The 25,728-nt window shown below is 40.8% G+C and overlaps 3 protein-coding genes across 7 annotated transcripts in view; 1 reads left to right on the forward strand and 2 right to left on the reverse strand.

Moving 5' to 3' along the window:
• UMAD1 (UBAP1-MVB12-associated (UMA) domain containing 1) overlaps window positions 1-5,532 on the reverse strand; it is an 81,798-nt gene extending 76,266 nt beyond the window's left edge. Inside the window, exon 1 of one of the 3 annotated variants that reach the window (XM_082047042.1) lies at window positions 5,505-5,532. The gene's annotated coding sequence lies outside the window, so the exon portion shown is untranslated. Of the gene's footprint in view, window positions 1-5,460 lie in introns of all 3 variants that reach the window. The other 2 variants (XM_082047039.1, XM_082047040.1) reach the window with 2 other exon arrangements.
• A 56-nt stretch (window positions 5,533-5,588) lies between these two features.
• Window positions 5,589-9,524, forward strand: RPA3 (replication protein A3). The gene is made up of 4 exons (XM_082047044.1): window positions 5,589-5,748; window positions 5,976-6,050; window positions 8,395-8,503; window positions 8,977-9,524. The coding sequence occupies exons 1-4, from the start codon at window positions 5,650-5,652 to the stop codon at window positions 9,057-9,059; spliced, it is 366 nt and encodes a 121-aa protein (XP_081903170.1). The 5' UTR covers window positions 5,589-5,649; the 3' UTR covers window positions 9,060-9,524.
• Window positions 9,525-11,256: 1,732 nt separating this feature from the next.
• MIOS (meiosis regulator for oocyte development) lies at window positions 11,257-24,984 on the reverse strand. 3 transcript variants are annotated; one of them, XM_082047036.1, is made up of 12 exons: window positions 24,844-24,963; window positions 24,580-24,652; window positions 22,113-23,479; window positions 21,809-21,907; window positions 20,718-20,975; window positions 19,373-19,542; window positions 18,143-18,208; window positions 17,374-17,532; window positions 16,460-16,612; window positions 14,947-15,151; window positions 13,804-13,933; window positions 11,257-13,570 (listed from the first exon to the last, which is right to left on the reverse strand). In XM_082047036.1, exons 3-12 carry the CDS (start codon window positions 23,407-23,409, stop codon window positions 13,474-13,476), a joined length of 2,634 nt encoding a protein of 877 aa, XP_081903162.1. In that variant the 5' UTR covers window positions 23,410-23,479; window positions 24,580-24,652; window positions 24,844-24,963; the 3' UTR covers window positions 11,257-13,473. The 3 variants fall into 3 exon arrangements, with proteins under 3 accessions (XP_081903162.1, XP_081903163.1, XP_081903164.1); XM_082047037.1 differs by having other exon boundaries at window positions 24,580-24,649; window positions 24,844-24,893; XM_082047038.1 differs by lacking the exon at window positions 24,580-24,652 and having other exon boundaries at window positions 24,844-24,984.
• Window positions 24,985-25,728: the final 744 nt, after the last annotated feature.

Raw genomic sequence — 25,728 nt, forward strand, 5'->3', positions numbered from 1 at the left:
CAAGAAGCAAAATCAAGCTGATGTGTAAAATCTTACAGGTAGCTTTGGTAAAGGCTCAGATTCCAGTCAGCCACTTCAGGTGCCAGAGCTGAAGTCGCTCCAATCACATTTTTTTCTCTTTGAGTTGTGCATTATTGTACAGTTTTCAGCTTTATCACATACTATTCTCCTTTCTTGCAAAGAAAGGAAGCATCTTAATCAGTATATTCATGGCACAAAAGAGTTTTACAGGAAACCATGCATTTGTTGTCTTTTAAATGCTGCACATTTAACGTAGCTAAACATCACTGCTTAAAAGACAACATATATTTTAATTCAGAGTATACTATTTAATTCAGGGTAGATTAACAATCAGTACAATTTGTTCTAGCCAAATTAATGTTACAAACACTTTCACATACTAGGTTTCTTCCTGTCCTTGATAGAAGGCAGCCCGAGTATCCCATTTTCTCTAAAAGCCACAAAATCCACTTATCTATATATATGACACTTGATCTTTACTTTGTAGTTTTCACTTTCTGAAGTAGCTTTAACTTAATTCCATTTAATTCCAGCATTGCTCAAACAGAAAACAAAACAAGCAAAAAAAACCCCACACATCCTTTTGCTTGAAGCAGGGAAACAAACAAAGCAAACAAAAGTATCCTCTAAGTTCGGGTCTCAAATTGTTAGGCTGTTAACACCAGGGGACCAGCAGTAACAAAATAGCATATGCTGTGTTTTGTTATCGTGAATGTCGTGGAAGTGGCAGGAATTCACATATTAAAAAAGACTTCACATGCTTAGTGAGGCTGTTTCCTTCTCTGGGTGTTCACCACTTAGAAACAAAACTTGTACTTGCAGATCTTACAGGTCTGAGTATTCACTGTGGAGGAAGGCGATTGCCAGCTATTACTTGCCACAGTTCAGTACTTTTGAACATCATACTACATTTTAAATAAATAACAAAGAATGACTAAAAAAAAACAGAAGAGGGGCACATAAACAAAAAGTAGACCTGTATACAGTATGGCATAGGTAAAGGAAAAGCTGCAGGCAGGCAATGCTGGGACGTCTGTGGTATTTGCTCTCTTAAGAATTTTATCAACCATGGTACTTCAAAAGTAAACATAAATCTCTTCAGCAAGGGGAAATGCAACCACTAAATTTCTTGAATTACATGTTAAAAACAGAACAAAGCCCCTGTCCAACAAAGAAACACAGAGTTGAATGGAAACACTCGTGCTCTTGAAGATAAGAACACAGGTTAAGCACTTGCAGTATCAGGCTGGAGTTTTACTACTTGTAGATAAGATGAGGTTTCAGTTAACGAAAGCTGAGAACAACCAGTTTCTGCACAAGTTTCATTTCAAAGTAAAAATTAAATTGGAAGTTTGTGGACCTGGATGCATGGTCACACAGACCAGGGGGAAAAAAAAGCACTTAGTCGTGAGGCTTTTTTTTAAAGCTGTCAGCACAAAAATCACAGAAAATATACGTGCCATTCAGAGGCAGCACCACGTTCCTGTGGCAATTTCTCCTACAAAGCACAGCACTTTTCCCTTCCAGATGGGATTAATTTCATTTCTATAGGAGACCTGAAATTGAATTCACTGCCTAAAGATAAAAATCTCCCTTGGTAGGAATATGCAATTCCCTTCTCCTCATGTTTCCTCCTCACCAAAAAGTGAACACAATTTTTTCTTTCTCCAATCTCAGTCACTGATAGTAAAGAATAATGCTTTTGGCACCGCTTCAGTCATTAGCAAGTAACACAGTGCAAACTATAGCAATTCTGTGAGGCTGCAAGAAATATTTTGTCTTTTTGTGAGGCTCTGAGAACATATGTGGGATGGGACAAAGATGAGTTACAGAGCTGCACAAAGGGGTTAATTTATTCCTCCTGCAGTTTGTCAGTCTCCTTTGACAAGAAGTATGGGTGACCTTTAAGCCAAACCAATATGTTACATCCAATAAAATTTTTCTATACAATGAAGATAGTAGCATTTTAGCATTACTTTTCAGCTTTTGCATATTCACAAGTCATAGGTGGAGAAAGGTAATTTAATATTAAAAACACCAAAGATGCAAACTAAGATAAAGAGAGGATGCCCAGGACTACAGCAAAGCAGAATTGCAGCGGCACTGCCAGTAATTACATAAATGATGAAACGCGGTCAGAACAAGACACAAAACTGACCTTAAAGAAAGAACCAGAATAATTTCACATTGAGCAGTTTAAGCTATGTAATCTATGGAAGTGGAAAAAAGAGAGCAGCAGGGCAATTCTCTCTTCCATAGCATCTGCTGTGGTTCACCAAAGTAGCAGCAATCAGAAAAAGAGCAAGATGTTTACAGTGCTGTACAACCTTGCTTATGACATGAAAACAAACCATTTAAGAGTCAAGAACCTGCACATCGAAATGATTTCTCTGTGACACCAAAATAACAGTTTAAAAGCTTTTGGCATAGTGTAAGTTACTATTTGAAGAAAAAAAAAAATACAATGGATTTTTTTTAATCTGGCATTAACATTAGTCATATTCCTTTAGTTTGTGCTTCTTGAAAGCAGAAAAAAGGAACATAAGTGTCAAGAATCAGAAATAGAAAAAAACAAAACAAAACACCCACACATATAACAAAACACTGACAAAGGCTTCTTTTACAAAATTTAAGGGAAGCAGAAATACCAGTTCTCTTTTGACTGCAAACCTTAAACAGCAGCTAAGTATGATACAGGCATATATTTGTAAGAACTTCTACAGTGTGTTTTTTTAACAGCTGACCCTTCAAGTGTGGCAGACAAAATAGCCCTAGAAGAACCACTCTGCAGCAGCCTGCTGCATCTTGTTCCAACTGTTAGGTTTATGATTTCTTTAAAATCTCCAAAGATATGCTAGGGAGATGAGCATATTCTCTTGCAAATAAACTACTCAAAAGGTGAATGGCACCTGACACTGAGGAGATGACAATCAGCTACCCCCCCCCACTACCCCCATAGAAGATATAACCCCACAGCACTCCCTGGCCACGTGCTCCTTCTGCACAGCTTCTGGCAGTAGGTTGTTTCCCTGGCAAGCTAGTTCAGCTTCCTGAGACACCACAACATGAACCCAGCCAACTAACAAAAAACACTTGGTGCTCGTTAGCAAGCTGAACCTGCACCTGGTTAGAAGAGATAGCACATGCATAGGCAGTGTGGGGTTTGCCCTTTTAAGCCAGGGCAGAGTTAGATTTTCTCAAGTATTTCCTGAAACACTGGTCTTAGAAATGGAAACGAAACCACGGAACCACAGAAGGGGTGGGGTGTGAAGTGCCCTCCAAAGGTCATCTTGTCCTACCCCCTGCTCAAGCAGAGCCACCTAGAACTGGTTGCTGAGGGCCACATCCAGATGGCTTTTGAGTATCTCCAAGGTTGGAGGCTCCACAACCTCCCTGGGAAACCTGTGCCAGTGCTCGGTCACGCTCACAGGGAAAAAGTGTTTCCTGATGTTCAAACAGAACCTCCTGTGTTCCACTTTGTGCCCATTGCCTCTGGTTCTGCCACTGGGCACCACTGAAAAAAAAACTGGCTCCATTCTCTTTGCGTCCTTGCTTCAGGTATTTATACATGTTAATAGCATCCCTCTTGAGCGTTCTCTTCTTTAGGCTAAACAGTCCCAACTCTCTCAGCCCTTCCTCATATGTGACACACTTCAGCCCCTTCATCATCTTTGTGGCTTTTCCCTGGACTCCCTCCAGTAAGTCCACATCTCTCTTGCACCCAGAACTTAGATTAAGCACTTGAGCCTCACCAGTGCTGAGCAGTAGGGAAGGATCACCTGCATCAGCTTGCTGGCAACACTACAGCTAATGCACTCCAGGACAGCATTAGCCATCTTTGCTGCAAGAGCAATCAGGAGGAACCTGTGGTAAGAACACCATGTCCAGATACTAGCTCTGTCTCACGTCCATCAGTTCCTCTAACCCTAGAGTGCAAGCTCTTTAATGGTAAAATGAAATCAAACACATAGAACAGAAAAGAACAGTTCAGTTGGAACGGACGTGCAATGATCACCCAGTCCAACTGCCTGACCAATTCAGGGATGAACAAAAGCTAAAACATGTTATGAAGGGCATTTTCCAAATGCCTCTTAAATACTGACAGGTTTGGGACATTGACCACCTCTCTGGGAAGCCTGTTCCAGTGTTTGACCACCCTCTCAGTAAAAAAATGCCTCCTAATATCACAGAATCATATAATAGAATCATATAATTATTTCAGTTGGAAAAGACCCTCAGAATCATTTAGTGCAACCATACCCTAACTATAGCACTAAACCATGTCCCTAGGAACCTCGTCTAAATGTCTTTTAAACACCTCCATGGATGGTGACTCCGCCACTTCCCTGGGCAGCCTGTTCCAATGCCTGACAAGCCTTTCTGTGGAGAATTTTTTCCTAATATCCAATCTAAACCTCCCCTGGTGCAACTTGAGGCCATTTCCTCTTGTCCTATCACTATCCAACCTAAACTTCACCCGGCAAAGTTCTGAACCATTCCCACGTGTCCTGTCACTGGATACGAGGGAGGAGAGTTCAGCATCTCCCCAGGGTCACAGAATCACAGAACGTTAGGGATTGGAAGGGACCTTGAAAGATCATCCAGTCCAATCCCCCCACCGGAGCAGGAACACCTAGATGAGGTTACACAGGAAGGTGTCCAGGCAGGTTTGAATGTCTCCAGAGAAAGAGTTTCTTTCTCTGGAGACATTCAAAACCTGCCTGGACGTCTTCCACAATCCCCCCAGGCAGCCTGTTCCAGTGTCTGTTACCCTCACTGTGAAGAAGTTTCTTCTCATATTTAAGCGGAACCTCCTCTGTTCCAGTTTGTACCCATTGCCACTTGTCCTATCATTGGTTGTCACCGAGAAGAGCCTGGCTCCATCCTCGTGGCACTCACCCTTTACATATTTATAAACATTAATAAGGTCACCCCTCAGTCTCCTCTTCTCAAACTAAAGAGCCCCAGCTCCCTCAGCCTTTCCTCATAAGGGGGATGCTCCACTCCCTTAATCATCTTCGTTGCCCTACGCTGGACTCTCTCCAGCGGTTCCCTGTCCTTCTGGAACTGAGGGGCCCAGAACTGGACACAATATTCCAGGTGTGGTCTCACCAGGGCAGAGCAGAGGGGAAGGAGAACCTCTCTAGTCCTAGCCCTCCTTTTCTCCAAGCTAGACAAGCCCAAAGCCCTCTGCCACTCCTCATAGGGCATTTTTTCCAGCCCTTTCACCGTTAGGCGCGGGGAAATAAAAGATGATTTAGGAAAAAATTATTCGAGTACAAAACACACATCGGATAGGTCTGGAAGGGGCCGGACGGGCCGCGGGGGGGAGGCCGGCTCGGGGCTGAGCCCCGGGGAAACCGGGGAACCCGGTTTCCCCGGGGCTCAGCCCCGAGCCGGCCTCCCCTCCGCGGCGACACCCGCCGCGCTGTCACCCACCGGCCCGCCCGGCTCCGCCGCCACCGCTGCTCGCTAACCGCCACCTCCGCTTCCGGGTCGCGTCAGGCGAACAGGAAGTCCCGCCCCGCCGCTCCTCCCCTCCGCACCCCCACCTCCGCCCCAACCGCCCCCGTTGCCGTGGTAACGGCGCCCCTCCCCTCCGCCAAAGGGCGGGAAAGCCGCGCCGCCATGGGGGACATCCATGAGGTGCCGCGGCGCCGCATCGCTACAGCCCACCTGGCGCAGAACATCGGGCGGCCCGTCTGCTTCGTGGGCCGCGTCGAGAAGGTCCGCGGTCTGTTCGGGGGGGTCTCGGGGCGGAGCGCGGCGCTGTTGCCCTGCGAAGGGCCTGTGGGGGAGGGGGAGGGTGTCGCCTTCTCACGGCCGGGCCTGAGGGAGCGCGGCGGCTCCAGCCGGGCCAGGAGCGGCCGGATCGCGGGGGGAAGCGCCGCTGCGCGGTTGTGGCTGAGGCGGCTGAGGCCATAAGGCTCAGAGCGGCCTAATGTCTGTTGTAGGTTCATCCGACGGGGAAGCTTTTCGTGCTTTCGGATGGGGAAGGGAAACATACGACTGTGGAGCTGAACGAGCCGGTGAGTTAAGGAGCACTTTGGAAATATGTTGCCCCTTGCGAAAGGCTGAGGGAGCTGGGTCTCTTTATCTTGGAGGAAACTGAGAGGTGACCTCATTAATGTTTATAAATATGTAAAGGGTGAGTGTCACGAGGATGGAGCCAGGCTCTTCTCGGTGACAACCGGTGATAGGACAAGGGGCAGTGGGTACAAACTGGAACGGAGGAGTTTCCACTTATATTTGAGAAGAAACTTCTTCTCAGTGAGGGTATCAGAACGCTGGAACAGGCTGCCCAGGGGGGTTGTGGAGTCTCCTACTCTGGAGACATTCAAAACCCACCTGGACACATTCCTGTGTAACCTCATCTAGGTGTTCCTGCTCCGGCAGGGGGATTGGACTAAATGATCTTTCAAGGTTCCTTCCAATCCCTAACATTTAGTGGTTCTGTGTACCAGAGGTTTTGTCCCCTCTGAAGCCTGTGTGTGCCTTGCATCTATTGAGTTTTCAGTCTGGAAAAAAAATAATCCCTGGTTTCTCCCTTTTCCACAATTGCCTCTGCTTCTTACATCTTCCAGCTAATTTGCAGTCTCTATATTCATGAACTGCCTTGGTCTTTGTCAATTTTCAGCTGGTATCGAGAATGCATTCCTTGTCAGACACTTGCCTGTCTGGCTACTGTGTCTTCCTCTATTGGTTGTTTAAAGTGTAATATATTCCACCGTATGTCTTTATTTTAATTTGACTTTTTCCTCTCTTATTGCTTTTATCTTGGTATGACTAACAGGATATTTTGTGAAAATAATGCAAAAAAAACAAGAATAAGATATTCTCAAGAGTTTTTTGAGTTGACATTTCTGTATCCTCTTAGAACACTTGTCATAGAATTGATGTAAACTTCATAGTTAGCTTGAAGCATTCTTTCTTAAAAAAAATAAAAATCAATAATTTAATATAACAGGTATAAGATACACTTATAGTTACTGCACAGAAAGTATTGTTTCCTTTGTTATCACGTACCACCAAAGGAATAATAACACTCTGGCGTTCTCTTTTCTCTGTAAGTGTATTTTTCCTCTAGCAAATATTGTAATTAAAGGATTATTTTCTTTGTGATGGCTAATGCTCTAGCTTAACTGAGCATCTGTGTAGTCTTTATGTCTTTCTCTCTGAATAAGTTGTTAAATGCAGAGAAACCTCTCCATTTCCATATGAAATAATTGCACATGATACTTCCTAACTTTCAATACATGAGTCTCTCCTTAATGAAAAATGCAGTTTGATTTGGCAAAGAGTTTTGTTTTACGAATGTTAAGCTTGCTGACTTCACCTTCAAACTGCAAAAAAATGTCGGTCGTAGAAGTTCTGCCTCCTAACTCTTTCTTGAGTTCATGAAAAGGTTTCTTGCCTTGGGTTGCTAAAACTTCAGGTGTAAGCATCTGACTGATGATTCCACAACATTCCCCAACAGACTAATTGGTCGAATTTTGTAAATGCATAGCTGCAGTGTTGGGCACTTCACAGTCTGTTCCACTGCTGTAGGAGAAACTGGTGTGTGCAGAAAAATCATCCAAGGTTCATCTCTCTGTTTTGCATCATGTCAATAGAGGAACTTATAGTTTTGCTAATCAAAATGCTTTCAAACTTTTTTCCCCTTTAATAAATTTCTCTGTGTGTGTGTGTACACGCGTGTAGTTCCTTTCAACAAAGAAACCCTAAATTATTGGGGGGAGGGAATCTATTGCTCTGTTCCTGAAGACTTCTTAGAAAGTTAAGAGTTCGGTATTGGAAGACCATTACTGAAACATTACTACACTCTTAAAATTAGTATCTTAAAAAAGAAGACACATTTGAGCTGTATAATTTTGGAGTAAAATAAAATTTGTAGCTTTTTTTTTTCCGTGTTCAACTAAAGGCTTGTTATTCTCAGTGTCTTTGCATTCTGAACACTTACTGGTAGATTATTTAAGAAATAATTTCCAGTTATACCTCCTGAATCTGGAATACTGGAACTGTTCTCTGGCATGCATGATACCTCCACAGCTCTTACAGAGCTCTACGATTTACTCATGTTTGAATGCAGTGCATTGAAATCTGGGTTCCTTTGCTCTCTATGCCTTAGATGAATTTCTGTTCAGTGATTCAGTGACAGAGTTTGATACACTTGTAAACTAATATCTTCCCTGTAATGCCTCTTTATATATTTTTTGTATCAGTACTGAACTGGCTGTTACAAAAGCTGTAACTCTGGAGCAGAATGTGTCATGAACAAACCATCAGTTGTAGAGAGTTCCTAGCTTAAGTGCTGTGCAGTAGAGACAGCAGCTAATTCAGTGATACTAATTTCATATTTGGTATGTTTTCTAGTTAGATGAAGAGATCTCAGGAGTTGTTGAAGTAGTGGGGAGAGTAACAAATCAGGCAACCATCATGTGTATGTCATATGTCCAGTTCAGAGAAGATAAAAGTCCATTTGGTAAGTAAGAGTATACATTATTACACATTCATTTTGAGTTCTTAACTGTTCTTCAATAAGTAAGGGAGAGCCTGATTGTCTTGTCTTATGGACGAGTTCTTTCTTCAAGCTGCCAGATACGAAGTAGAATGTAGAAAAGAAGAGTGATATGGGAGAAATTGTGTACAAACTGTGGGGACTGACTCAAAGCTGGAGCCAGTCTAGATCATTGCTATGGTCTGATCATTCTTCTACTCCTGACCGCATGATTCTTGCCTTGCACTGGACCTGGTGCAGTTGTGCAGCTAGCAGGCCTGAAAATAACCCTCCAGAAAGCAAGCAATGAGAGCTTGGCTGCCTTGGGAAAACTGGGGAGGATGAGGGATACCTGGGAATGCTCAGCTCTACTGCTTTAAAATAAGCAGTGCTTTAATGCTGTCATTTGTGGGGCATTTAGCTTACGCATCATAACCATTTTCTTTGCCATCTTTCAGATCTGGAACTCTACAATGAAGCACTAAAAATTATTCATGAGTTCCCTGAATACTTCCCATTTGGCACTGGGGAGAACAACTGATTTTTCTCAGCATATATTTAGAGCTTCAGAGAGGACAACAGTACCGTAACTTTTGTACCTGACAGTGTGATTAACAGTTGCATTTATATCCAACAAATGAAAAGATGCTGTTACGTATGCCATGTATTGCCAGTGAAGAATGTTTTTAATTTGAAAATGTATTTATTCAGCAAGAAGGAGAACACTTCTGTGGATATCTCACTCTCTGTATATATTTAACCCTTCACATCCCTGAGGAGTGTTCTTTTGCAGGATTGGACTTGCTAGAAGCTGAAGTTTTCTAGGCATCTTATTGTTGGTAGAGGTTCTAGGATACTTTACAGAAAACTTGTATTGATGACATTTGGTGGGATTATGCTGTAAAGATTATTTTTTTTTTTTGCTTTGATACAAGTTTATTGAACATGGGGAGTGTTTTCCATCTTCAAAATGGCCTCTTATCCAATAAAAAAAGATCTGACTACATTTAGCTATTTGTGTCAATGTTTTATCTTGGAGTGTGATTTTTGGTGGTACATGGTGAAACCTGTTCTATTTTACCTGACACGGGTAATTTTAACACAAGGTAGTTGCCGTTTGGCACTGATGTTAAAAACTTGGAAGATGCCTACTTAGGCTTGGGGATTTCAAGTGCTGTTGAGTTCCCATCACAACCTTAATTCTTGGTAGGAGTCTAAGCAGAAGTACCAGATTCAGCCAGCTTGTCATGATGACTTTAATCATACAAACTTCCACAGTTCCCACTTTTGTTACTATCCTTGCAGCATGTAGCAAAAGTAGATCTCCAAAGGTAACACAGTCAAAGTAAAATCTAACTTTGAAAATGTTATCTGTGAATTAATAAATATTTCAAAGTATTTCAAGTAAACTTTAGCCATTTTCATTAACCTTTCATACAAACAGGTTTCAGGTTTAATATGTAGATTAAATGCCTCATTAAGATTGCTAGCTTGTGCTTACTTATAGACATCTCTGTTTTCAGTCAAGGAATTTATGTTTTAAAGTCTTCTTATTTATCAAAGCTACTACAACCTGGGTGGGTGATAAAGTTAACAGATGACCTATTTTTCCCCCTCTCTACTTAGAAGACAGACAATGACAAAGTTACTGCCACTGGGAAGGAGGATCTCTGAAGTACAAGTCAGTCTCCTAAAGCAAACAAGAACATGAGATTTATGTGGTGCAATACAGTGCTCCATGCTGTAGTGCTATCACTGCTATATTTTAGTGCTCAGTAGAATATGTCATTCTTAATAATTGCATGCAATAGTGAGCATTTAAAAGTCTTTTGTACTATTCTACTTTAGAAAATTGATATTTTGTGAATGTATACTGCCAAATGTATACAATTACTCATTGAGACCATCCAGGCCTGATTTAACAGGCCACCACTAGATGGCTATAGCACTTCACTCCCATACGGAGACCATCCTTGGGCAGGTGCTCTTCTGTGTATATGTTTCAGGACATCTGTGTGGGAAACAGTGCAGTTTCCACTTGTCAGCAAAGACTCTTCTTGTTTGTGCAGTCCTGCAGGGATGATACATAAGGTTTCCACTATGCGCTTTTCATTCATCTGCTTCTCTATAGCCTCTCAATGTTTGTGAATAAAGGGCCTACCCTGGCTATACTAACAAGACAGCAATGCAAGGAACTGTAAAATATTCTTGATATTAAAATAATGCTCATGTCATATGCCAAGAGGCAGCTGAAGGCTGCCTGCCTTGTTGCAGGGGCTGCTACGTGGTCCAGTCTTCATGGAATACTGTTCTCAAGTTGGAGAGCTATGTTTTGTGAAACAGTTCTTGAATTATCAGTATGTTTTAGCTGTCCGGCAGGGTAAGCTGTAAAAAATTCTGAAACAGACGTGAAGGGGAGCCTGGTCACTGCCACCAGACCTGCTCTGCTGTCCTTGCTGGGGCATGCACAACTCACGTTGTGTGCATTTGCAAGCAGCCTATGCATAAAAAGAGAAAGTATGTGTGCTTAATCAGGGAAGGGAGGCAAGGCTGAAGCACGTAATGAAATGAAAATAATGGGGTGTAATCAGTAGGAACCACAGGGTGAAAACATTTAGCATGCAAGGCTACCTTCATCTAGTTAACTCTATCAGGGTTGAGCAGATACGAGGAAACAGTGAAAGTAGCTGCAGCCAATAAAATGGCTGTAGCTATACTTTTTGTTAGAAGACAACAAATCACCCCCAAAATCACAGCTTTATTAGTTTAAAAGCAAAGCAAGGACAAAAAAAAAAAAAACAACCCTCATCATTAAAAAACATACACCTCTTACTTTGTAGATTTTGCAAATAGTGTAATTACTGGCCTGAAAGCCTGATTAACAATTACAACAACCAAAACTGGTATTATACTGTGCCAGAAAATGTACATATTCATAATCCAAAACATTTCAAAGACATGCCAAGTATCAAAGTAAGCATCTAATTTAATGAAATTACAGAATTTGACACAAACGGATGATATAGACAAGTTGAAAATGTTATAAATGGGTTTTCTTTACATATGAAAACAAAACATTGTAAGTTAGTAGTTGCATTCACCTGGACATGGAATTTATCAGGAAAATTTTCTAAATGTTGTTACTACAGAGGAATAAAAACATTTCCTTGACACTTACAAAACCTCATTTTCATAAAGCAAAACTTTTATTGCCTGTTATTTATATAAATAGGGTATCATACATTAAACCCCAGTTTACATTTATAAATGGAGAACATTCTGAATAGCTCAGCAACATAAGGTGTGCAAAAATACTGGAAAGATAAATAAATATTCTGACAAGAAAAAAAAAAAGTAACTGCTCTCCCATGCCTACAAATATCAAGTACCTCTTAGATTTTTAACTTTAAAAAGATCTTTGTCTATTAGGTAAGAATTTTAGATCAGAATAAATGTAGCAGATGTATTACAACATTAATGGTAAACCAGAAAATATAACCCAAAGTCCTGAATGTAATTATGTACATCTACAGAAAACGTTTCCACATTCTATCTTGTTGCAACTACACTTGAGTACTTAGAACTAGTGGTATTTTACAATATATTCTCTTTTAAAATAGCAATTTTCACAGTCCTGGCAATACGGTACCAGATTATTGCTAGCATTCCATTTAGTATTTCATAGCACGCAAGTGTTAAGTAACTCATATACTGTTTCTAGTAGTAAATAAACACACACCAAGTAAACTGATGTTATTATCACATACCTTAAAACAGGTGGGGTTTTTTTTCCCTAATTTGTGTGAATTTTGTTGCCTACAAAGTGAAGGACAACAATACCAATTAGCTCCTAGCACAGTATTAGCAAAATATCATTGACTCCCAAGTTAATAAATCATCCTGATTCCACCTGGTAACATAGCTAGAACTACTTCTGGTCAATGACCCAAAATTCTGCAGCCTTTTGGGAGCTGACTAGTAGCCACTAGTGACCAGAAGCAGGATTTATATAGGTTGATTTCCCACCTCTCAGCATATTTCTGCAGTACAGGGAAATGCTTATTATCCAAAAGTCTTCAAATGTTTTGTAGTCAAAACTCAGCATGTAGTTTAAAACTTAAATATTTACAAGTCTCCAGTCCTTGAGATTTCAGATCTTCACAGTACTATGTAAAAAATTAATCAATCAAATGAAACCTCCTATAGTTTCCCTGTACTTTGCACTGAAACAAATACATGACTTTTCAGGGTACTCCCCTAGGATATAGACATTGCTAGGAGACAAAACCCCCAAATTCTTTAGCATTAAAATTCACATCATTTAGGTATGTGGGCAAACTAAAAACCTTGAATAGCAATGATATTGCTTTACTATTAACAAAACTTGGGAAAATAAATTTATTTTTCTTTAAAACAAAAATCTTTAGAATACATTTAACAGTGGCGCTTTGAATGATCTTAGAAGGAAATGATCATTTGCATACAAAAAAGTCTGATCAAGCAACGAAAAGAGGAACCCACAGCAACACTTCCCGATCTTCTGAAAAACACTTTCTAGGTGTTTACTCTGAAGGCCCACTTTCACAGCATATAAACACTGCTTTGTTTGGAAAACAAATAAAAGGGCTGATCAGCACTACCCTGGAAAAATTATTAAAAGTTATTTGGATTTTTTAGGAAATCTCAAACTTTTAGGAAATCCAAAGACTCCACAATTCAAGGAGTGCTTTTGAACTGAACAGCTTCAAACATCTAAACAAGGACCACATTCCGTACCCAGAGGCTCATTTCAGGAATACCCGTTTCTACCAAGCACAGTCATACACACATCATTTTGCTAATTGTATCACAATTTATTTTTTCACAGTCAGTAAGTCACAAATGACCTTTATCTAAAATACATGCTTGGACTATGATGGACATCCATGAGAGAGCCTCACATTTTCAAACGATATTTATGCTTGGACAGTCTCTGCTGGAATGAGATTCCCTGTTGTATCCAGCTGCATACACTTACACGAGCAGGCAGAAACCGGACACTCAGTATGGTCCCTAGATAACAATAGCAGAAAAAAAGAAAAAAACAGATAAAATCAAACAAGAATTTTGTAACCTATACATTTGAGTAAATGCAGAGACACAGTATCTCAAAAAAGTTCAGCATCATAGTGGCTTTGCGTATGCCCTAAACTGACAAAGCATAACGACAGATACAGCAAAGCAGGCATGCCCTACTCAGTGCAGCAGACACATGTCAAATAAGAAAGATTTCAACATCAACTTACCTGAACCAGCTAAGCATATGCCCAGCATGTCCACCATGCCTGCAGTTGTGACACCAAGTAAACCAGTTGTTGAACTGGGCTAACTTCTTGTCTTTGCTAAGATCCACTTTTTCATCTGACTTGGATCCTCCTGTGCAGAGGCAAACCCACCCCCACAAATATGCTTGTAAATAATCATGCTTCATTTATATTTCAGTCCCAGTAATACTACTAGAACAAATTTGACATTAGGATCGTGTGAAAAAGTGGCCTGATTTTCAAAGAGAAGTCAGTAAAATTATTAAACAAAGAAGAACTGGTGGAAAGCCAAAACAAGACTTATATTGCTGAGCTGTTGTTTCACATCTGACAGACACAGACAGAATCTCTTTCAACAGTGATTTACATTTCAGCAATTGATTTATGTTCCAGTGAATTATGGGCCTATTTTACTGCATATGAAATGTTCTGTTTTAAAAATAAAAATAAATATATAAAAAATACATGTATCAGTGGAAGAATGAGAGATATGAATAGATGACAACTGCACAGCTGTGCATGGCTCTATAACAAGACTGACTTAAAAATATGGACAAAATTAGTTTCACATAGACCTTGTATAACACTGAGCTCAAGATGTTTAGAACCAAGAGGTTCCAATCATATTATGTCTTAGCTGTGACAGCATGACCCATACGCTTTTATAAGAGAAAGTTTACCACATGACATTTATTCTCTCTTCCTCTTCTAGCTAAAAATAAATTCACTTACATGCTAAGATTTCTCTAGTGTCTAGAATTCATCTCAACAATCTCATTTCCCATTTCTTACAGTTTTAAGGCTCACAATACTGACCACCACAATGCTTGAATCTTTTCATCTGTTTAACCATGGAATTTCACTGACAATTCACTGGGAAAATGGTCAGAACCAAGCAACTGTGCATATGGTCTGACACCAAGGAACTTAAACATAGGTTTCATCATAAAATCAGATGTGATGTAAACAAGTGTTCTAGTCTCCCTCCTTCACAATGATGAGAATGAATATTTACAATATGAATACAAATAGAAAAAGGTGCAAGAGAAGGTCTTCCAACAGGAACTGCTAATTAGGCCACTAACTAGTACTCTAGCTGAATAACTAAAATCCACTATGTTGCACCTGGACAGCTGGAAACTGGTGTTCCCATATTTATCAAGCAAAGCGCACAGCGAGGAAGGGGTTTACGGCAACCAGGACAGCTTGTAACCTTCGACTTAGTTGGTGAACCGCTAACTCCATATTGGCTAAAACCTCGTCCCTGATGAGGAATAGCTGAACAGCTGTAGGAGATAGATTTTCCACAGAAATTGCAACTCACAAACACCTAAAGAGAAGAAACAAAATGATTATTTTTTTGGATTTTTTTAAGCTAACAAAGACTTATTTACTGGATATTCTAGACAGTGCCCTGGAAAGTCAAGGCTACTTGTGACTGAGTTCCTAACAACTTGGCTTATATATTTGGCATGCAGTGCTGAGAAGTAGGCCTTAACGATGCTCACTTGCCTCAAAAGCACATAAAAATATTCACAATTGCTAAGACTTGGAAAGGTATTATTTAAGATAATACAAAGTTATAATTGCAGTAATGAAAGAAATGAAATTTACTTAATTAAATCTGGTCTTTTCCTCCTTATAGTCAGACGATGCACTCTAGAGTCCCCAACATGAGGATTTTCCTGTGCCACAAGTTGTGACTTGATACCAATGAGCACATATTTTAAACTCTTCAGGGGTTGTTTATGTTGATTGCATAAAGAAGGAGCAGTAAACTCAACCTCCTCCTGCTTGGAGGAGTACGGATGCAGCTCTCCTAAAACAGCCACGACAGATACACGAATTCCAAAACAGCAAACCTTAGACACCAGTGGGCCCTGAAATGCACATACTTAGCAGATATGAGAGAGCGGAATGTGTTGTGGTAACACCATGGTGGCTAAACATGCCACCAGATGTTAAGCACTTGTACAGGGCGTCAGTTGTTGGTTTAGCTTATGTTCAAAACTGATAATGAAAATTGCTGCTGTTCGCTTTTAGTTTAGGATCAAGGGCTTCAAAATAGCTTCTAGGTTTGCTTCATATAAAACAGAGCCAATTTGAACTGGTTCTTCATTCAATTCCCTGGTTTCAGCATCATTCTTACCATGATGCAGAATTCAGCTGTTTGATACATCTCTGATTTTGTTCTTCAGTGTGCGAGGAAAAAAAACAGTTGCCCAAGGAAAAAAACAAACAAACAAACAAAGAAACAGTTGCCCCAGAAAAAGTATTGAAAAGTTACAGTTTCTGAAAGACAACCTGTTGTTTGAAAGAAAAAGGTTTAAGAAAAAAAAATAAAATAAAACACACTTTAATAAAAATGGTAGGGAACTGACTTCCTAAATTAGATATGAAGAAATGTAGTTTTGTTTACCATATTTCTGTACTCTCTATCAAAACAGTTTTTAAGTCCTTCCTCAAAAAATATTTTGAAAAAAGCATGGCTACTGTTCTAGGGCAGCCTTAGCTTAAGTCTTTCTTTTACACTTGAATCTTCACAAAAGCCAAAGTGCAGCCAGCAACTTTTTTTTATAGAAGTGCATGCCACTTTCCTTTCTGGATTGGTCCCAGTTCATACAAGAATTACATTTACCTGGGCTAAAGGTTTTGAACTGGGGTCCAGCTTACTCCTATGGATGTCAAATTCTGCACGTTTATGCCAAAACCTCCAAGCATCTAAAAGGTTCCTGTAGTTCTCAATCCAGTACTGAACCCTCTCATCCTTAAGTACATCTGATGGAGAACCCTAAAGCAAGCAGGAAAAAATGTCAGACGCAGGCTGAAGATACACAACACGTATTACTCACTTTCTCAAAAGACTTTACAAAGTGTACTACAAGATATGAGAAATGATACAGTCTAACTTGTCTATTAAAAAAAAAAATCCGTTCAACTGTAATGTGTTTGCTAAAAGTTTTTTTCAGTCTGCCTCTCTGGTTGAAAATACCCGTGCTGCCGTGTCCACTAAAACCTGGTGTCTGTCAGACGAAGGATAATAAAATTCTGTCACATATCAGAGCCTATGTCATTGTTATGATTACATATGCAGTTAAACACAGTGCTGGCGATAGCTGCAACTGTGTAAGGGCTAAGACAAAGCCATCATAAAAAAAACAAAACTGATACCTAGAGACAAACAAAAAAAACCCCTCACCTCAGTTCTCTGTCATAATCTCAGAACAAAAAATAATGTTTCGAACCTATCAGAAAAAACATCAGCAACAGGCAGGGGAATGGGTATTCCAATTCAGTTAGTGAAAGGGACTTTTTTTCATTTTGCCTCTTTCCCCTACAATCTCCTAAAGCTATTGCACCCAGAGAGAGTGAGGATTCATATTTGTAGTTAACATTGAATGCTTCAGATGATTCCACAAAACAGGCATGATAAATATTGTCACAAATAATTATGGAAAATACATTTTACCTCACAAGATTCAATATTATACTGCTAAAGAAACAATGTTTAATTGCCTTCTATAGGGATTTATTTTTGAGTAAAACACCAACCTGTAGCATGCAATAGCTTGCTGTCTGGACATCTCCAGTTCTGTCAACATAACTTTCCATCAAGTCCACTCCATCTTTTGTCAACCCTGTTAACAGTATTCCCTCCAAATTCCCAGCATCTTTCATTTCATTTGTCAGCTTTTCAATAAATCTGTTCAACTATTAAAAAGACCCAAACAAACAACACTGAACTTTTGCCATTTGTTCATCCCTTCCTAACTTGTTTACATTGGCCTGTGTCAAAACTTTCAACAATTGAATGGCTTCCTTTAACAGTGTCTTTTTGCTAACAGAATACACTGTTTACAGAATGCTATAAGGAAAATCTATATGACTATATCGACTATATTGCAGGAATTCAAATATTTATCAACAAACTTTAAGCTTCTTGATATGAAGTACAAAGAGGGAGGTTACATATACTTTAAATACTTCAGTGAATTAAAAACCAACATTCTCGCTTTAAAACCAAGCCTTAATTCAAGAGAAGGTAAATATCTGGAAATAAATGCTGAATAAATAGAAACCCAGTAAGATAGCTAATGCAATAACATTTAACAAACCAGCATGTCATCAATATTAAAAAAAAGACAAAATTAAGCTGAAGGTACAAACTGACAACCAGATCATACCATATGTTATATTGTATTGTGATGAGAGAAAACAAGTCACTCTTCACTGATTTCTTCCAGCGTTCAACCCTCCACCCCAGAGTCTCTTCCACCAAAAAAGCTTAACAGTTTGCTTAAACGTTCAACCACAGACTTACCTGAGTATCATTAAGGAACTTGCAAGCAAACGCCACTCTGTCTCGTACAGCTACATTGTTTTCATACTTTGGAGAGAAAAACGGGAATACTAGCATCACACACAAGCTTCCGCTTTTTCAATACATTGCTTGTGAAAGTCAGAACATTTGTGCTATTGTATAACTAATACTACAAATTAAAAAACAGAAAAATAAAATAACCAGTCTAACCACCTGATTCTTTCCTAAAATCATGAGTAAAAGTTTAAAAACAAACACACAAACACCAAAAAAAAAAAAACCAAACACTTAAGAATAGAATCCTTGACTAGATTCGTTCTGGTACTTAGCTTTTTCACATAAATTTCAACAGGTTTCTTTACAGTAAAAATTAAAATACAATACTTGTCTGTCAGTTTCCAATTCATCAACAAAAAACAACTATAAAATTATTACATAATATCCAGAGAACATTAGCATTCTCTCATGCCAGTGTAAAAAAAAGACTTTGGTTTCTGTCCTCTGAGATTCTTCCCTTATTCTTATTTAAAACCTTAAAAGCGTTGTATTATGACAATTTGGCTTTAACAGGTTGAGGAAAATGACTCTGTTGCATTACAGGAGTCTTCCCTTGATCTGAATAATTCCTACTGAATCAAGTATTTTTGTTGTTCGCTAACCAAGGACCAAGTATGTTATCCCTCTAAAGGCTCAAAGTATCTCATAATTAAAGATGTAGTTTGCTCGTCAAATAGCAAGTTTATACCAATTTCAGAAGACATGAAACTACTGTTTATGGTTTCAACACAGTAAAATTATTTTAACAAGGAACAATACAATTCAATGCAAATATAGCTTGATGAAAGTTCTACAAGCTCCCCTGCACTAACTCTGCTTCGTGCATTTCTATTATTAAGCTCTCTCTCCATTTTTCTTCTTGCTTTAATTATTTTGATAATGCTTTTCTAATGGTTTAAGAATTCCACACTAAAAAAAAATACCTTTGTGTGGACTATACTGGATATTTTGGCTGCCTATGCATGTTTTTATGTGCTTTGTCTGCTAACACAATATTCACTAATATGAAATGTCTATTTAGGAGGAAAAAAAAAGGTATTGGCCACCATCAGAAGAAAATAATACATTCTAATCTGATTAATTAATGGAGTATATAGCACTTCTCCTACATATGTGTATATATATATCTACCTATTACTTAAAGGAATTCTAATATAAGAAAAATTTACTCACCAAAACACCATCATATGAACCAGACTCACTTGTCAGGAAAGCAAACATAGCACACAAGTAGGGATTGTTCAACTGCAGCCTCAGAGTACTGCACATTTCTCTCCAAAGCGAGTTCTTCTCATCTGTGTAGCCTGACAGAGCCATTGCCACTACATTAAGGTTCAGGTCACCTGTGTTATTAAAAACAATCAATGAAACAATATTCAATTTAAGGACTTAAAAAAATCCAATTAAAACTGCAACTTAAAAGTATCAGTTTGAAGCAGAATATTTTGTCAGAATGCAAGACAAAATGCAGTATAACTAATGCTAGCTAAAATAAACGTGCATACACTAGTGTTTCTTAGTTTCTACTTTACAGTTAGCAGCTCTGAAGTTGCAAGCCCACATGCATGACAGCCTCAGTTATACTTTAAGCAACATCATACTGGTTCTGGTATTTTGAAATAGTTTTGAACTGCTAAATATATTCCTATTGCTATAATAAAATATTGTTTTACCATAATTCACATCCACAAGAAGTTAAAAGATAGGATTACATATATAGCCATCATGTTAACAGACCTAGTTGGAGGATGACAATTGCATATAGCAGCTTCAAGTCAACAAGTTTCCTAAACACAATCTATTTAATGTAAATATTAATCTTGTCGGAAAGTTTCATTTTGTTTTTTAATTCAAAGATAGCTTGTCTCCGCTCTGAACGTTCTCTATGGAAAGCACACACACACTTCCCCCCACCAAGAACAGCTTCCTTCATGCCTTACCAAAACACTTCAGTGACAAGATAGTCTTCTGTATTTAAAAAGAGAACAAAGACGCAAATCGGAGTTGTAGGAGGAATACTGCTAAGAAAACAGAGCAAAAATACCTCCATCTCCTGGCTCCAGTGTCTTAACTTTTCCCTCATACACTGTAACTCTTACCAAATATTACTCCAAAACAACTGTTTTTCTGCAGACCCTACATATTACATTTCAGTTATTCTGCAGCCATTGCACTGGCAGAAAGCTGCACACAGACAGACAGAAGCAGATGTATGTGACATGCAGCCAACATGCAATTCCATTAAAATAAAAGAAGCCACTAGTTCTAAGTGTAACACATTCTGGGGTCTGTATCAATAGGAAATTCTGAAACATAAAATCAATTTTAACTAGACAGTAAAGCATATGATAGTCTGCAGAGTGAAACATTAGGATTTGTCAGATTCTCAGGCTTCAATACAACCACTTCAAGTAACTATTTTATAAGACAACACAGGCACCTTTTCCATACTATCTTCCATAAAAATCTACTAAGGTGATAAAATGCCAAAACAAAAGATACCAAGCACAATCCACACCTTTTCCTGAGGAAGCTCCTTTATTTAGAACTTGTATTGCTCGCCGTATGTCCAAGTTGAAAAGTGCAACAGCAGCTGCTCGCTCCCAGTCTCCTTCCTGTTCCAGTGAATTTAAAAAAGGTTCCACATCTAAGTCTGTTCCCTTCTTTATCCACCCACAGAGCTGCAAAGCCAAGGATCTCTCCTCACTCAGATACTGAATAATATCTGCCTGTCTATCAGATCCACTCCTGCTGTGCCTGAGGTTCTCTGTTGTTCCTAGAAATGGGGAATAAGTCAAATTATGCTTAAATCACAATTTAAACTGCAATTGCGACACAACACTTCAATTTCAATCATAAGAGGACAAAAGCTGAGTATCGTATTTTAGTACTTGAAATTATCATCACTAAAAACTCCATGGTAAGGATCAGCACACACAAAATTATTTTGATCTGCTAAAAGTCATGCATGTAGACTTGACATGTATTCCTCACTAAGTCTTTTTCTTTCCTCTACCTCCTAAGCTTTTGGAGGTTCTTGTCACAGTTGACAGGAGTGATCAGTATATCCAATTTGCAAACATGTAATACACAGTTAAGCACCTGCTCTACCAGTTCTCTTCTTCTTAGCAAGCATCAACGTGCTAGAAGCATTCTCACCACTTAAGACTTATTTTTTTTGTTCCAAGGAGCATAAATATCAATAAGACATAATGAATACAGAAAAAAAAGATTCAAATAATAGATTATACTAATAAAAACTTCACTGAGCATGAGAAGCATAATGTGATGCACCACGGGCGATTACCACTTCAGAATAAGGCAGCTTATTTAAACAGTGATACAAACGTAGTCGCTGCATTAGCAGGGACTACAGTAAAGTCAGCTTTCTAGAACTACACCTCCATGTGGAACTTTGAAAAGAACACTGAAAATTCTGGAAAGTACTGTAAAATAAACTGTAAACTTACATGTTTGAAAACACAAATAGAAATACATCATTTCTATATTTTTAAATAGACTCTTTTCAACAATTAAAAGACAAGCCCATGAGTGCATCATTCTGTACCAATACTACAATAAACCTTATCAAAGTTGGCACATTCTTACCCAAAGATGACTTCACAATTGATTTAATGCCAGCATAAACTAAGGGACCTTTGTTTCCTGTAAGTTTTTGATCCATATCTTCAGTATACTGCTTCATAAGTATTTTCATGTATAGGAAGCTTAATTTTTCACAAGTGTTTGAAAAACTTCTTGTTAATTAAAAGTCACACCCTATTAATATATGCAAAGTATTTACAGGATGTTGTGTTATACTTAAAAGATTTTCATGCACTTCATGTAACTGGTTTACATATAAAGGCATATTACTTCTTCAAGATATAAACTACATTAAAATAAAGGATATAATGCAGAGTGTACCAAAGCGATTTCAGCTGAGGATCTTCATTTCCAGCTAGTAGGTGATTTCTCCAAACTTGTTCAGTATCAAGACCGTACCTTGACAGAGCTCTGAGACGCATTTTGGTTGCTATGTCTTTTTCCAAGGAACTAGCCTTTCCTTCTTCTGTACACTCATACAAATGTCGTCCACAAGCCCACATTAATGATGTCACAGGACTCCATGCAAGAGAAATTCTTTCAAAAACTGTGAAGTCAGACATAGTCCTGTTGGGAGTCACTACTACCATTCGATTTTGGCTTGTGGGATGCCAGGCAAATGAAGCAATATAGTTTTCACATGGTTGAACACTTCTTTCAATTATTGTTGGCTCAGTTTCATCCCCAATAGGAGTGGGAGTATGCTGCATGTCATACAGTCTAATGATATTACTATCCCTTGTTAAAGTAGCTAACAGTCCTGTTCTTGTTGGGCACCACGCAACTTTTGTTAAGGGTTTTGGTTGCTCTGTCAAGGTCAAAACAGGCTTCTCAAACTTTCTTAAATCCCATATGGCAACCTGACCTTCATAGAAGGAAGCTACACGATCGTGGAAATAGGGATCAACAGTCACTCCTTGGACAGCCTTGGTATTGACAAATATTTTTTGGCTTGTGTTCCTCAGATCAAAGATAGCCAGATTTCTATGCATTCCAGCTAAAAGCAGCTTCTGGTCCCGTGGAAGCCAACAGAGAGAGAGACAAGCATCGTTCTGTCCCAATTCATACAGTGGCTTTGTTACTACCAGTCCCGCTTCTGGATCTCCTGCTGACAGTCTTACTTTCTCTGTAGCAACTGCAGTCTCTGGGGCGTATTTGCTACTGATATCCCAGATCAACACCGAAAAGTCAGCCCGATGTTTATCTAACCCAGCAGCAAGCCAATTGCTATCTAGCGGGTTCCACGCTAGAGTATTGCACTGCCGTGCATGTTTGGGAACAAACTCTTTGCCTATCAAGTCTTTAGATTTTGAGTTGTGATCTTGACCAAGGCTAGTAAGTACCACTCGGCCATTGGCCTGTCCAACAGCAAGGAGACATTCAGGATCATACTTTGGATACCAGGCCACACATTTCATATACGGTGTATCTGAATTTATTGACAAGAGCGTAGCTGTAGTTTCTTCTGATAAGCGCAAGGACCCTGCCTTGAGTTCCGAACTTACAGCAGAGTCAATGTGATAAAGGCTCAATTCTGAATCACATACAACAAATCGGTCCACGTGGTGCGGGGCCCACAGAATGTCGGGTTTGGACCCACTCATGTTTAGGGTAAGATTACAAGCAACTTAAGCTCTTGTAAGAAGATTCAGGTGACATCCATGCATATGGTAACTGTTGAAAAAATAATTTGTAGGAATGTTATCAAACCCCAAATTCTTTTGTAATCTGGAATTATCTTCAAATAAACAAGAACATGGTTCTGAACGACTTTGATCCACATACACATTTCAGGCCCAAATCTGAATCCTTTCCACAGCAGCACGCTTTGTTTTTGCTGCCATATACCTACTGAGGCAAAACCAACACAACCACAAAGAAACTGACAGCAGGATTTGCTGTGTTTACAACCCCCCCACCAGTATTATTTCATTATCATGGAAGAAAGAATAAAACGAAATGTGATGTGGCTTGATATGTGGGTGTAGTGCTGATAAAGAGCCACACCCTAAACCACACAGAAAACTTCTCTGCCTAATTCATGTGCATTAATAGACAGAAATTAGAGTCAGTCTGTTCTGTCTAAGTCTGTTCTATAACCTAAAAAGTCTTCACAGAATCACAGAATGTTAGGGATTGGAAGAGACCTTGAAAGATCATTTAGTCCAGGCCCCCTGCCAGAGCAGGAACACCCAGATGAGGTTACACAGGAAGGTGTCCAGGCAGGTTTTGAATGTCTCCAGAGAAGGAGACTCTACAACCTCCCTGGGCAGCCTGTTCCAGTGCTCTGTCACCCTCACTGAGAAGAAATTTCTTCTCAAATTTAAATGGAACCTTCTGTGTTCCAGTTTGTACCCATTACCCCTTGTCCTATCACTGGTTGTCACCAAAAAGAGCCTGCCTCCATTCTCTTGACACTCACCCTTTACATATTTATAAACACTAATGAGGTCACCCTTCAGTATCCTCTTCTCCAAGCTGAGAAGACCCAGCTCCCTCAGCCTTTCCTCATATGGGAGATGCTCCACTCCCTTAATCACCCTTGTTGCCCTGCGCTGGACTCTCTCCAGCAGTTCCCTGTCCTTCTTGAACTGAGGGGCCCAGAACTGGAAGTCTTGCCCTCTTTGAAGATTTCTACAGAAATACAACTCCCCACTCCCCATCTTGTTTTCCTGCTCCTAACCCCACCTTCTGCCCCAACACTGCCTTCTCTTCATTGGTATGTGTCCCACCAGCATCCATAAGCTTACACTGCTGTTTTCACCATCACTTACGTTTTCAGTAGCTGTATGTCCAGAACCATCACACGCAGACACACAAAGGCCCCACACCTCCTATAAACTTCTACTAGAGTTGGAAGCAGGAGAAGGAAGCGTTATTTACTCTTCCTCCTTTATGTGTCTGCTGGTTACCCGCTCAGCCCGACTCCTACGAGCCCGTAGGCCTCAGCCCGGCCCGCCGCGGGACCCGAGCAACGAGGAGGCCGCTGAGGGGCGAACCACCGCCCACCACCCGCACCGGCCGCGGCAACTGCTCACCCGGCTGCGGGGCGCTCCACACGGCCGCTAGCCGGCCCCGCTGCCCGCGGGGAAAGCGAGAGGCGCAGGCGGGTGCCCGGCTGCGGAGGGGAAGGAAAAGCTGTGGCGCTTCCGGCGGGCGGGGAAGGAAAAGCGGTTGCGTTACTGTTGTGCCGCGGCGGCTGCTGGGAAGTGGTGGCGTCACGGCTGGAGCCGGGGCTTGTGGGGCGGCCGGGGCTTGTGGGGCGGCCGGGGCTTGTGGGGCGGCCGGGGCTTGTGGGGCGGCCGGGGCTTGTGGGGCGGCCGGGGCTTGTGGGGCGGCCGGGGCTTGTGGGGCGGCCGGGGCTTGTGGGGCGGCCGGGGCTTGTGGGGCGGCCGGGGGCTGTGAGGCGGCCGGGGGCTGTGAGGCGGCCGGGGGCTGTGAGGCGGCCGGGGCTTGTGGGGCGGCCGGGGGCTGTGAGGCGGCCGGGGCTTGTGGGCCGTGGTCACGGCGCGGGTGGGGGCGGCCCGGCTAACGCTGGGTTTTAACCAAAATTGCTGAATTGGCGTGGCTGACAGAGCACGCGTCCCGCCGTGAGGCAGTGCCGGGGCGCGGGCAGGGTCACCCGCCCCGGGGTGTCCCTTGAGCTGCTCTCCCCGCGGGGCGGGACGTGGGGCGGTGTCCGGCGCCGCCGCGGGGCTGGCGGGGACAGCACAACCGGCACCGGGGCGGGGGGTGAATCACTGAATGGTTTGGGTTGGAAGGGCCTTCCAAGCTCATCTAGTTCAACCCGCTGCCATGAGCAGGGACGTCTTCAATTAGATCACGTTGCTCAGAGCACCCGTCCAGCCCGGCCTGGGATGTCTCCAGGGATGGGGCATCCACCACTTCTCTGGGCAACCTGGGACAGGGTCTCACCACCTTCA

Source organism: Streptopelia decaocto, assembly GCF_964273445.1.
Source record: "Streptopelia decaocto genome assembly, chromosome: 2".
Taxonomy (NCBI): domain Eukaryota; kingdom Metazoa; phylum Chordata; class Aves; order Columbiformes; family Columbidae; genus Streptopelia; species Streptopelia decaocto.